The sequence below is a fragment of the Nuphar pumila genome, chromosome 12, assembly GCF_984573655.1.
Source record: "Nuphar pumila chromosome 12, dmNupPumi1.hap1.1, whole genome shotgun sequence".
Taxonomy (NCBI): domain Eukaryota; kingdom Viridiplantae; phylum Streptophyta; class Magnoliopsida; order Nymphaeales; family Nymphaeaceae; genus Nuphar; species Nuphar pumila.
The window spans coordinates 16,621,641-16,635,946 of NC_143260.1; the positions used below are offsets into that span (position 1 = coordinate 16,621,641).

Consider the following 14,306-nt stretch of genomic DNA (forward strand, 5'->3'; position numbering starts at 1 on the left):
ATTGGCCGTCCCTTTAGGAGCAGACTCAGCTAGTTATCCAGGGTATCAAAATACATAAAATAACAAACTCTCGAGCAATCTCAATTGTTTCTATATTTTTTCTATGCGTACTCTCAAGACAGTTATTTATCGAAAATAGATTATCATACTCATTTTACTTATTCTGAACTGTATATCATGAAAGGAACAATGCATATATTAGTCTTGTTCTGAAATTTGATATCTATTCACCTACCAGATTTTTATAAGTCTGACTCATTTTATAGGGTACAGGTAATGATTAGGTTGGTACACCACAAGATGGTATAATGACGTGATGGCCCGATGATGTGATGATAATAAGATCTCACTCTTTCTCTATTGTTTCGCTCCTGAGCATATTTTGTAATTTTGTATAAGGATTTCTTTTGGAATTCCTCTTTTGTATAAACTTTAATTATAAAAAACCTCATTTTGAATCTATGTGGTTTCAATGCTTATATGGAGATACAAATCTATTATGTAAAGAAAAGTCTGCCTGTAATGCGCCCAATGTCCGTTGACTTATTATTTCAAACACCATTCTCCGTTGAACTACCATTCTAAATTATGAAAAAGGATTGAGTGCAAAGCTATTTAAATTTTTCCTAAAAAGTTTACAAGTTTAGGATTTTGAGGTATTAGAATTAGTATCAGAGCGATAGAGAATATAGTGATTCTTGATCATGTGAGATCTGCATCGCACTGTAAGCATTCTTGATTAAATTATTTTTATGTCTATTTTGATTAAAGAAATATGTTTTGGTTTTGATGTCATATAATGAGATGGTCGAGGCAATAAATGCCTTGACCAACGTAGGTAAGTAACTTCAATCAATTGTCCAAAACATGAATTATAAGTTAGATGGGTTGGTTTATAAAAGCACTAACCTAGGTCGACCAGATAACAAGATTGAATGCCATCAAGTTCACACAAGTCAAATGTGCCCTCGGATCCTGTTAATTGTATCTTTTGTGGTGAGGTGGGTCATTCTGGGAAAGAATGCCATCTTAAATAAGGTCACGAGAAGAGACAGTTGGCCGCACAAGGCCTTGAGGATGAAGCTTCCTCCGTAAGAGGTTTTCTTGATTCAACCTTACCCCCTCGCTCTTCCACGTAAGGTTAGGCGCACGAGTATTGTGAGGAACAATGTCAAGCAATACTCGAACCATTCTTAAGGGGAGAGTAGATAATGTTAAGATTTTGATGTTTTTTGTAGAGTCAGCGAGCTCTTATCCGATAGGTTTTAACCTTCTTTAAAATCAACCAACGGTGTTGGGTTTTTTTTAAAGTGTTTTTATAGTATATAAAAATATTGTTTTACTTGTTTTCCATGATTATTTTAAATACCGTCTTACCTGTCCTTTGCTGTGATTAAAGGATGATGCGAAGTACGAATGATGAATTGCCTGTCGAATGATCTGAACAATGAGGATTCATCATAGACTTCCTTAACACCCTGGCCAACGCAATTGAAAGTCAAGTTCATTCTCAGAGGGATCAAGCTGCAACTAATGAGGCAAACCATTATCAAGGCATAATCACTTATGATTTTTTTTTAAAACTAGATCCCCCGGCCTTCACTGGCATGACCGATCCGGAGCTCTTCGAAAACTGTATTGAAGAGTCCGAGTGAGCTTTTCAGGTACTGTAGGTATCCAAGAGAAAGAAGATGATTTTCGGTATATATCAGCTTAAGGATAACACACGAAAATGGTGGAATGCAACCCTAGGCATCCATTTTTCGAGAGCAACAATTATACCTTGGAAAGCTTTTCCTAATGCTTTTCTGACAAACTATTTTTCCCCACATAATAGAGACAAAAATAAGATAGCATTTTTGGACTTACGCCAAGGTGACTCAAGTCTGGTGGATTACACCACGAGATTTCAGATCTTAAAATGATACTACTCCAGCCTATTCGAAGATGATCGCAAGCAAGCCAAAAAATTCATTCGAAAACTAAAGAAAGTATTCCGTCATCGGGTCCTGACCAATGTGCCCTCAACTTTTTGTGCACTTGTTGCGATAACCACCATTTTAAATGATGGTTGAGAGTGAGCTAAGGGTGAACAAGATAAAAAGTATGTTGAGAATGGTGGGGGCAACAAACGCTAACTTGCTAATGGCAAATTGCAGAGACTCCCATTCAAGAAGCAAAATCAAGTTAGAGAGCCACAACAACAGCCAAAATAGATATGCCTAAAATGTGACTATATTCATCTTAGACATCCATGACCCCAAGACAATGGGGGCTATCTATATTGCAAAAGGATAGGGCATTATGTCTGAGAATGTCGCACAAAGGCAGCAGTTTGGCAGAGACAAACCGCAGGTGAAGGTCAACAGTAACAACAACAAACTCAGCAATAACTATAAAATGTAGTGACAGGTCGTGTCTATGCCACCATGATCGAACAAGTAGAAAATAATAGTCGTAAGTTAAGACTTTTTGTGATACAATAAAATTATGAATTTTGTCAAACAAAATCAAATCAATGAAATCGTGTATAAATTTTGTTCAATCAAATGGTCTGCCCAAAGTTTTTTTCAAAAATTCATTGTGATTTGTCTTAATCACTTTAAGGGCTTTTATATACACAGTGTGTATCATTGTTAACACCAATTAACTTAAATTGCGATCTTTGGAGATAACATTTTTTAAAAAAATTTGATGACGAAATTCTTTTAAGAAGAATAAAATGTAAAGACTCGTGTTTTAAAAAAAATGTTTTAATCCAGATTGAATCAGGATCCAACCCGGATCCGGGTTGAATGTCGACCAGCCTATTTAAACCCCGACCCTCTCAGTGTAAGCCACACCCGACGCCCCTGACTCCTGCCCCGCCTCTCTCCCCTCGACTCCCTCTCTCTCACGCCTAAGCACCCCCCCCCCCCTCGCCGGATCCCCCCTTCTCACATCCGAGCCCTCCCGTTCTCTCTCTCCTGTCACGCCGGAGTTCCCCGACCCCGACTCTCTCTCCCATCTCCCTCTCACTCTGGCACACCCGACGCCAGTTTCTTCCCCGTCTCCCTGCACCTCGCCGGAGCTCGCCTGTAAGTTCTCTCTCCCATCTCTCTCTCCCGTCCCTCTGTTTTTCCGGCCGTGTCTCCCGTTTCCTTTTAATGTTTTTTCCCGCTTTGTCTAAATCCCTCATTGTTTTCTGATCTCTGTTTAATTTTGGTGACATTTCATCTTTGATTGAGGGTTCTATCGTATGCTATGCCCTGTTTGAATGGGTAAAATATGGGATTAATGCAATTGTATTGTTCACTCTTGTCAGTATCTTTTGAATAAAGGTCAATCTGAGTTACATAATGGCTAGATTTCCTGTTATTGATGACATAATATTTGTTCATTCCAGAGATGGTGCCTCGTTATGGCATTTTGCTTGCTGTTGATATCATCACCACCAGTTTCGGCGAACTTGTTGGTGTATCTATCAGAAACTTTAATCCTTTGTCCCATACAATTTACTTTAGTGCTCTCTCTCTCTCTCTCAACCTTCTCTCACATTTGGCATTTGCAGAAAGTATGCAATTGTCTTCTAGAAAAAGGGGCACTCACAATGCAAGATTTGGCTCGTTTTACCAAGCTGAAACCTAGTCAACTGAAAAACTGTCTCTTAGTCTTGATTCAGCATAACTGTGTGCAAGCGTTCACACGTTCCATTGAAGGTAAAGTTTTGAGTTTGTAAAGATAAAAAAATACCATTGTATGCTTTTTCATTTTTGAGATAGCAATGTTTTCCTTGTACCAAGTGAGCATACAAACAGGTGCGCAAGGATATACATATCAATGCTTGTGTTTGTTTATAAAGTCCTCGATGCAGATGTGTGTAACACAAATCTTGTTCAACTCTGTAGACATGCACCTAGCAATGCATTTGATATATATCAGTGGATGGGCTTGTCATGGTTCATTTACCATGTAGCATGCCCTAGATCAATAAATTTGAATATTAAAATAATATTTTGAGAGAAAATATGAGATATTTTAAGTTATATTTTAAAATGTTGAAATATATTTCAGAGTGGTAAAATGAGAGGTCTAAATTGCATCAAAATGCATCATCCAAAAAAAAAGAATCTTCACATCAAAATTATTATTATATGCAATACATGATTAATACCAAAGACATCATATCAAATTCATCTATATGGTGCCCTACTTTATCTTCATTGAAGGTCCAAAATTCCAAACCATGAAATGGTTTGAGATATTGTCTTTTGCATATAGATTTTTGTGTTTCACATGTAGCATTTTATATTGTTCTATGGGTTAAACAAATTATTACCAGCCTTTTTCACGAAGTATGTCAATATGGCTTGAAGTTCAGTGTGTCCATAGTTGGCAAACCTGGCGAGTCGACTCGGGAATCGCCTGAGTCGACTCGGATCGGACCCCTACTGGGTCACCGTTCTAATGCCAATTATAAATTTTTTATCACATATTTTATGATTTTAATGCACAATTCTTATATAAGGTCACTTGTTATGAAGAATCTAATATTGTTCAATGAAAAATGTTAATAATCATGTATAATTATATATTTTTGTAACTTAACTATTGACATATTAGCTTGAAGTTTAGTTATTTCCATGTCTTATTCATGTGCTTACACTATAAAATATAGAGTCCTGACTCGTCCGAGTCACCGAGTCAACTTTCTGACTCGCGAGTCAAGGATTGGGCGATCCGAGCCTAAGTCACGAGTTTGCCAACTATGAGTGTGTCTCTTGCATATATTTCGAAGGACAATTGTTATGACTTAAATGTTTTAATGAGTAGAGCAATGTTGCAATTATCGTATCAGAACCCTTACCGTGTGGGCCATAGATGGGAAAAAGTTCATTTTGAAAATTACAAAAAATGAAAAAATACACAAAAATTGAGAAAAATATCCAAAAAATCAGAAAAATTCAAGAAAAACCATACAATGCAATAGACAAAGAAAAGAAATCAAATATAAACATTATGAATAATTAAACATACACTTGCACTAGTAAAACATTTGAAATGAAACTGGTAACACTGCTAACTGTTAAAGCCAATGACGCACAAGAAGAGAGATGAGGGAGAAAACTCAATAGAAGAAACTTCATTCAGAAAAAGGAATAGTGGATCATAAAGGGCATCCCCTCTTGGTTACACTAGAGGACAAAAATGATTGACTTGAGTCCTATGGCTAAAATAAAAAAGTGCCCCTCAAGAATAAACATATGTACATGGGATAAGAGTAGCACAAAATAACTATAATACATGTATTACATTTCACAGTACTACTCCTCAAACTTGGGATGATTTGAACACAATCATTCTAAGTTTGAAGAAAAATGGTTGAAATGTCTTTAAGAGCAAACTTTTGGTAAAACAATCCACAGTCTGACTTGTTGTCCCAATATATGACAAGGAGATGGTTCCGTCCAAGTAAGCTTTCCAAGTGAAATGACAATCTATCTCAATGTCCTTGGTTCTCTCGTTGAATTCTGGTTTTTTGGCTATGTGAATAGCACTCTAATTGTCAAAATGCAAAGGTGGTGCATTCTCAATGACAACACCCATGTCCCTTAACAACCATCTTAGCTATAACTTGAGCCATGACATTATATTCTGCCTCTGCTGTGGAGAGTGCAACTCTTTGTTGCTTCTTACTCTTCCACGATATCAAAAAATCTTCAAAAAATATACAAAACCCAGTAGCGGAATGCCTGTCCTGTGTTATTCCTCCAAAATCGCATGACAATGAACTTTCAACTCTAAGGTAGATGAAACAAAAAAAGAATAGAGCATAATGCATAGTGCTTCTAATATATTTAATGATCCTTAACACTGCCGCCAAGTGAGAAGATCTAGGTGCATTCATAAACTGACTCACCACATGCACTGCAAAAGTGATATCTGGCCTCAAAAAAATTAAGTAAATTTACCAACTACCTGGATACTGTAGGATCATCTAAAAGTTCACCATCTGAATTCTTTAACTTCTAATTTGCTTCCATGAGAGTATCTACCTGCTTCTTATCATTTGCTAGTCTGGTCTTGCCAATCAGGTCTGCTGCATATTTATGTTAGGCTACCAAATATCCTTTCTCTGAACATGCCACTTCAAGTCCCAAAAAGTATTTAAGCTTGCCCATGTCTTTCATCTTAAAAGCTTCTGCCAACTGAACTTCACAGTTGTAAACATAATCTTGTCATCTCCCACAATTATCATGTCATCCACATACAACAAAAGGATACACTGACCTTATGCAGAGGATGCCACAAATAGTGCAGGATCATGAAAGCTTTACCTGAAGCCCAGTCTCATAATTGCAAAGTTGAATTTATTGAACCAAGCTCTCGGTGTTTGCTTCAAGCCATACAAAGCCCTATTTAATTTGCATACTCTTCCTTCTTTATCAATAATCTTCTAAGGCAACTCCATATACACTTCCTCTTCTAAGTCACCATTCTGGAAGGCATTTTAACATCTAACTGTGACATCCACAAAATAGTTTGTTCTCATATATATAGACATATTCAAGTATGTTTTAGTTGCCATCACAACTAAATGCATTGCATGTTAGCGCCCAGAAGTCTAGCACTATTTTTTGATGGTTTGTGTGTCACTTTTTTAATGACATTCACCACTTAGCTCCAAAAAGAGGATATAGTTAACAAAGTAATAAAGCATATGATAAGGAACACACAATATGGTTCAAATGTAAAAAGATTCATCAAATCTATTATAAAAATTGTGATATTTTATTTATATCACATATGAAGGCCATGAGGTACTATCTCTATCTATTATCCCATGCTTCCTTAGAAGATCTACAGAAGATCTATGCTGTTGGAAATTTTCTATCCTTTTGACCTATATAGTCAAAAGCCCCCACTAGGCACTGACTAGTCCACCTAGTCGGCGAGACATAAGTAAAATGCCTAGGCTTTGCAATTCCTAGGTTGGTACCTTAAAAGGTACCAATTTTGCCCACTAGGCATTGACTAAGGCGCTTAGTCGGCGACTAAGCTACCTCCACCTAGGCACGAGGGTAGTTTAGCCATTTATTATTCTTGTATATATTGTTATTTTTTATTGTATATATATAATTATATATACGTGTGTGTGTTTGCGTGATTTGTTATGTGAAATCATGAAAACATGCTTGGTTATTATATGTGTGTGTGTGTGTGTGTGTGTGTGTGTGTGTGTGTGCTACTTTGCTTTTGGGATTTTTTCTGTGAAATATTGAAAGTATGCACAATTAATTTTAATTGATTATATTTTTTATATATGTGTGTTTGTTTCGGATGAAATTTTCTATAAAATGCTGAAAGCATGTTTAGTATTATGAATTATGTAATATGTTATTTGTATATGTATGTGTTATTGTGCTTCTGTGAAAGATTGAAAGCATATTTTGTAGGTTATTATACTGAATATGTTATGAATAATTTGATATATATATATATATATTTGTGCATGTGTACAATTATATATATATGTATATTAATATATTTTGTGAAAGCATGTGTAATTTTGTACTTGTGTAATGAAAACATCTTATTAGTAAAAAAATTAAACACATTTTTATGTATATTTTGTGTACTTTTTTGTATTTTAATTGGGGTACCAATTAGTCTGACTAGTCCCGCCTAGTCCTCGACTAGTCTTTTTAGGGGTCTATCGACTAGGCACCGCTTAGCGCTTTTGACCCTTTCTTTGCCTTGTATGATCTCATAAATGCATTAAATTGTAGGAAAGCAATACTTTAGAGCCATGCAACTGTATGTAAATCCATCTAGTACCCTATCTTCTGTATCTTAAAATATGGGTGACATATGGTACACCATCCAAACTTAAGTTCCAGTCTCTCTCTCTCTCTCACACACACACACACAGCTTTCACTATACTATTGTCATAATAGCATGATTTTGACATTTTGTAACCCTTGGGTTTATTTTCATCATTTTCATTGGGTCAAAGTTTTTAGAAATATTATCGTGTGGTTTTTGGTTTTGTCTAAAGACCCTCTTGTCTCTCCATTGATGACCATGATGCCTGCAAAGTGCTTCCTCAATTGTAGTTTGGCAGAAAAGATATTCTTGGGTATATCAGCTAAACTTTCTCACATCTGCGAAGTGCTTCTTCAATTGCATTTTGGCAGAATATTTTCTTGGATCTATTCGTTAATCTTTTCCCATTTTCAAGATATTTCATTACTTAAATCTGGCAGTTCTTTTGCAAAGATAAAGACATTATTATTATCTCATTGTAATTTGTGAGGAAGGTTTTGATTTCTCTTTCCTTTCCAAAACATCTAGGGCGAAGGTGGTTTCCTTAAATATTCTTCTAACTCGCCACTACTAGTAAAAGTCATGCCATTTTGTGTGTTTTGGAAGTTATGACCTTATTTTCATGGATTCACCATTCTAATGAACTATTCATCTTCTCATGTTAATTTTTAATCTAGATGGAGACTGAAAATGAAAATTAAGGATACATTATGGTTATGTTCAAAAAATCATATCTGAAATTGTTTATTTTTCCTAGATCTCTATTTCTAAGAAAGTTTCCTAATTTTAATGTTCAATTTTTTTAATTTCAAGAATTATGTGCAGTATCATCTTTGACAATGTGTTGTGGTATTGTAAAGTACAACACCTATTTCGGACCTGTCAAACTCATAGTACAGAAAATGAATTATGTACTTCACAACCTGAACCTGTCAAACTCAGTGGAAGTAAAATTGTTAGCTGAAGTTCATAAGAGAAGGATAAAACATTGGAAGTTTCTGGTGCTGACCTTAAGGTGTATGAAAAGGTGCATAGTTGGAGCAAAAGTTTGAGCAAAATGGCAATTGGTTTCTACTAGAATTTTCATTTTTCATGAAATGGCAGTTTCTCTTGGAAACCAGTAAATGACACTTTTCTTCTCTCAGTAGTGTGACAGGATTAGGCAGAGAAATGCAAAAAGAGTTTAAAAGCCTAAGATTCTTATCAACAGTTTATTGTGCTTGCTTATTTTTTCTGGATCTGCTTGTTGAAAACATTTATTGTATGAGATTGTAGTTTCAGTTATCTTTTTTTTACTTTGTGGTGGTGGTTTTGATTATAGCTGACATTTCATCATCTTTTTCTTTTTCTATTGTGATTTCAATAGATGATGGTCCTGCCACTCAAAAGGCCTTGACAGAGTATGTTGCAGTCTTTGATAATATTCTTCATCGTTTGCGCTTTTCTAAGTTTTTGGCACTCATTAGGGAAAAGTTTGATTCCCAGGTATCATATCTTCACTTGTAAGAGTTACAGTCTTTTATCTCGTTAATTGACCTCACTACTTTACTGTATTGTTCTTCATTTTGGCTTGTAAGATAAATTGCTGCTGTGTCCAACTTAAATCTTGCAATTGAGAGACATTTGGTTCTAAAGAAAATTCAAGGTGCACAAAGATGCAAGAATGATGCAAGTTGGACACAGTAAAAAAAATGGGGCTTGAGCTCATAATCATATAGATAATAGATATTAAATTGTGTAGAAATTGGAAGCTCAAGAAGTAATTTTGTGCATACGATAGTTAGAATTTATTTATATAGGTTATTATATTTGTTATATGCAAAATAGTACCCTAAATATTTCTCACTTTTCCATAGCAGGGCACCATTAAGAAATGTTATGAAATATCACAAAAGATCTTGGAATCATGTACCTCTGCATCTAAGTTGTAGAAATTATGTACCTGGAGAAGATAGATGGCCGTGCAGAGAAAAATTAGGAAACTTTTCTAGCTTCCATGGAGCAGATTTTTTGAGTAAAAAAAGATGATGTCGAAAAATATAGAAGATATCGGTGAGATGTCATCCTCCAATAAGCATGAAGATGGTACATGAAATGCATCAAACACAACAAATGTAGCAAAAGAGGTTGAAGGATGCTCTACAGGAGCTGATCCAAGGGAGGTCGATGTTTTACCAAGCTAATAACTGTCCATGTCTCAGTGCCCATTGAATTAGTGCATACATATATATAAGATTATAAAATTTTTTCCCTGTGAAGTGTTCACTGTGCATGGAGAAGCCATCAATGCCAAATCATGTACTGTTCTTTGTTTTAAGCTTCACCTAATTTGCATTATTAAGTTCCTAATTGTTAACGAGAGAAGTGGGTGGATAAACCTTTTCCTGGCCATCCAATGTGAATAGGGCACTGAAAATAAGCAATGGGTGAACGGATGTAATAGCAATTTCATCGCCCACTTTGCAGACCAATGATGACAAGCTAGATGAGCCGCCCCTTCCACCTCAACGGATCTTCATAACTTTATAAATACATTTCAGAACACTTCTCGACCACTTCCGCAACATTTTTATCTCAGAAACAGCCCTAACAATTCCAAATACGCAAGCAATATGATGAAAGCAGGCCAGAAATCAACAATCTTCAAATGTGCCCCTAGTTTTCAGAAAATAAACAGAAAACAAAGAAAAAAAATCACCTCTCACTCAATAGGTTCCCAAATTGAGTGTGGATTGTGCCACAGATCTTCATTGCAGAAGGGATTGGAACTAATACACAACCAGCCCACTCGTTAGGTCTATGGCTGATTTCAATCAATCCTACACTGTGAGCTATGAAGCTACACCTCTAGCCAAGATTTTGCTGTTCTTCACTCTTAAAATGCCTATCAAAGTAGCTCTGATACTATCTGTGAGATTACCAGATTAGAGGCATGCACATAGATACAAGAAAAGAGTGGAGGGCCAAGTTCAATGTCATTGAATAAGAGAGTAATACAAGGATTTGACCTTCTATATTAGGGGCTGTTTACAACAAATAATCAAGAATGACAAAAGTACCTCTAATCCTACAAGGAATAACCAAATTATCACTAAACATATTTGCAATATGGTATACAACACTACAACTAATAAGAAAATACTGACTATCCCTAGGAACAACCAACCTATTATTTCACTGGAATATCCCCTCATGAAAGAAAAATAGACATTGCAACTTTATCACGCTGGAAAAACTATGATATGGGCTTCATTTAGTGGATTATCTCTGTGTACATCTTCACACCTATTAAATGCCACAGGAGATAGTGTGTGCGCACGCTTGGTCACACATATTTCTATGTGTTTGTGTGTGAGTCTGCGTGGGTGCACATGTGTGTGTATGTGTGGCCTCTTAGATACAACCCCAGGCAAGGAGTAAACGACCTTTACAGAATGTTCAAATCAACATGCTTTAGGACATGAGCTAAGAAGAAATTGATTATGATTTGCATCATGTGATACCGATATCTCAAGATAGCATTACTAGGAAACTCTGGTTCTATGAGCACCCATATAATTGTCATAATGTTTGAGTGGCTGAAAGATGTATTGTTTCCCATGATTGCAATTGGAACAATGGATAATTCTGCAACATGTTCAAACCATGGTTGGTGAAATCATAGTAAAAAATATTATTCTTGGTAATTTCTCGGCAAGGGTAAATCTCATGAGATTTTGAAAAAGTTGTTTTTCTGGGGAAAATAAAAAAACATTATTTTACACTTCTTAATTGCAAAAAATACTAATTTTGCCTTCTCAACTTCAAAACTGAAAAAACAATTAACTTTGGCCAAATTACTCATCAAGCTGGATGGACAATGTATCATGCAAACAAGATATCTTATCATCATTATGACTCATGATGATCATACCATCCACATATAGCAACACAATCAGGTGCATACTGAAATTCACTTTCACAAACATTTTACGATGAATTTGAAACTTTAAAACCAAAAAAAAATCAAATACTTGAAAAATCTTATCACATATGATTCCCATAGGACTTGCTTGAAACCATACAGGTGTGCTTTCTTGAAATAGTTTCAATATCATTGGAGCTCTTAACTATTTTATATTGAGAATTGGGAATTTCACCTCTCCGCTAGTTACAACTGCCATTAAGATCACAAATCTGATCATGAACAACTAGTCTCATACCATTCAAGTGTTCCTTACTAGTTTCTGCATCATCACCATATATAACCAAAAAAAAAAAAGGAACATGAGGGGATGGGTCACTATCTGGCAACCCCCCTCCCCCTATCACTAAAAAATGATAGGGTCATCCCTCTTGTTTTCGAGACTTGAGAGATAGAGGGAGGGGATCTTCGGTTGGCAGCCGCTACTCCCTTTTTTTTTCCAAAAGAAAGGAAAAAGGAGGGCTTTGCCCATAATGCGCCTCCCTCTTTTGAGATACAAAGGGAGGAGGTTGTTGGCTGGTGACGCCCTCTCCCTGTTAAAATGTATACTCAAAAACATTATTGTAAGTATAAATATATATACTTATATACATAGAGATACGTATACATATATTATATGTATATGTATCTCTATATATAAGTATATATATATTTATATATTTTTCCTTTTTCTCTTTTACCCAAAAGGGAATTTCTGTCTTTTTACATTTTGCGCATATTCCATTTGGAATATGCTGTATTTCTTCTTTTTTTTTTGTAATTCTTTATCTTTTTTATTTTTCCTTTTTGCATAACAAAAAGGTGCATTGGGGGTCCCCCCAATAGAGTCGTTGGGGGCCCCCCAACGGTCACAATTGTGACCGTTGGGGGCTCCCCATTGACTCCTTTGGGGAGCCCCCTCTTGCACCCCTTCCCTCTTGTATAAATAGGGGTCCTTGTTGTAAAACAAGCTTGAGAGTCTTTGCTCCTTCTATAAAACACATGCATTATTGCATGTTTATTATTTTCATGCTTTTTGCGTATTTTGTTCAAGTGTTGTGAGAGTGCTCTTGTGCACTTCTTTTATAAAGTATTTATGCTTGTATGCGTATTGTCTCTTAATAGACAATTTCACATGGTATCAAAGCTCGATTGATAATTGAGGATCGTGGGATTCTCCTTTTTTTCGAGTACCTCGAAAACCGTGCCTTCGGATTCGTGGAAGTTGAAGCGGTGGATCTTGCTTCTCAAATATTTTAGAAGGATCTTGTGCAAGCTAAGAAGTTGAAGCATTGTGTTGATACGCCCTTCTTTCATTTTCTTTACTCCTTAATGGGTGAAAAAGAGTCTCGCTTCGCTCTTGGCTTCAAGTTGAATGGGTCCAACTATCATATTTGGGCTGGGAACATGGAGGCTCACATAAAAGGTAAAGGATTATGGGGTTATGTGCAAGGCACAATTCCGGAACCGGAACCCAAAATAACCATAATGGACGAAAGTGAAATCAAAATTCTTGAGGGAGAAGAAAGGATCAAAGCTCTTGAAGAATACTCCAAAAAGCACGACGAATGGGAAATAAAGAACTTCAAGATTCTTTCTTGGTTCTTCGCATCCGTTGAAACAAAGATTAATGCCAATATTGTCAAATTCAAAAGAGCATCGGAAGCTTGACGTTATCTTGAGAAAATGTATACATCAAGAGATCTATCCCACAAGTATTACTTTCAAAAGAAGGCTCTCTCCCTTACTCAAGGTGAAATGTCTATTAGGGAATATTTTGCCGACCTTTCCTCCATTTGGGATGAGCTTTCTATGCTTGAACCAAAATGGAGTGACGAGACAATTGAACTCCGCCACAAGCAACTTGAAGAAGATCGGTTCTTCAATTTTTTGAATGGGTTAAGACCGGAATTTGAGCAAATAAGGTCATCACTTCTATCCTCATTTACTCCTCCTTCTCTTGAAGATGTTCTCACCAAATTAAGTGGTGAGGAGACTCGTATGAGTCTATGTAAACAAGAATCAAATGTTCTTGCGATTCCTTGTAACTATGAAGAAAATAATGAGGTCAATACCGTATTAAGGCCCAAAAATAATGTAAAGACCTATCGTCCTCATTTCAAATCACAAAATCAAGGAAATGATGGTGGACAAAGAGGAAAGAGAGACTATAGCAAGATCATTTGTCATTTTTGTAAAGAACTGGGGCATATCAAGCCCATATGTCCCAAATGGAAGAAACTTCTCGCCATGGCTACCACCGGTGTACCACAAAAGGAAGAGGCATCATCAAGTGGGTCACTCTCTTTAAATCAAATAGTGGAAGCCCTTCAACCTCTCCTCAAGGGAGCTACCTCCGGTGCCGCCGTGTCCACTTCTTCCTTTCCAGGTAAAGTCTCTTGGCTTTTGGACTCAGGTGCATCTTTTCATATGTCCCCAAACATGTTTTCGCTTTCCGACTATTAAAAAAATGTTTCTCCATCCTTTGTTTCCACTGCAGATGGAATGTCTCTCGAAATTAAAGGAATATGTAATTTTGAAACACAAGATTTTTTC

General features: G+C 36.2%; 1 protein-coding gene across 2 annotated transcripts in view; it reads left to right on the forward strand.

Moving 5' to 3' along the window:
- Nucleotides 1-2,939: 2,939 nt before the first annotated feature.
- LOC149820140 (RNA polymerase III subunit RPC82 family protein) overlaps nt 2,940-14,306 on the forward strand; it is a 94,061-nt gene continuing 82,694 nt past the window's right edge. For both annotated transcript variants that reach the window (XM_089982625.1, XM_089982626.1), the window contains exons 1-4: nt 2,940-3,077; nt 3,386-3,456; nt 3,551-3,698; nt 9,174-9,292. In XM_089982625.1, the coding sequence (XP_089838751.1) occupies nt 3,388-3,456; nt 3,551-3,698; nt 9,174-9,292 (336 nt within the window). In that variant the 5' untranslated portion in view covers nt 2,940-3,077; nt 3,386-3,387. The remainder of the gene's footprint in view (nt 3,078-3,385; nt 3,457-3,550; nt 3,699-9,173; nt 9,293-14,306) is intronic.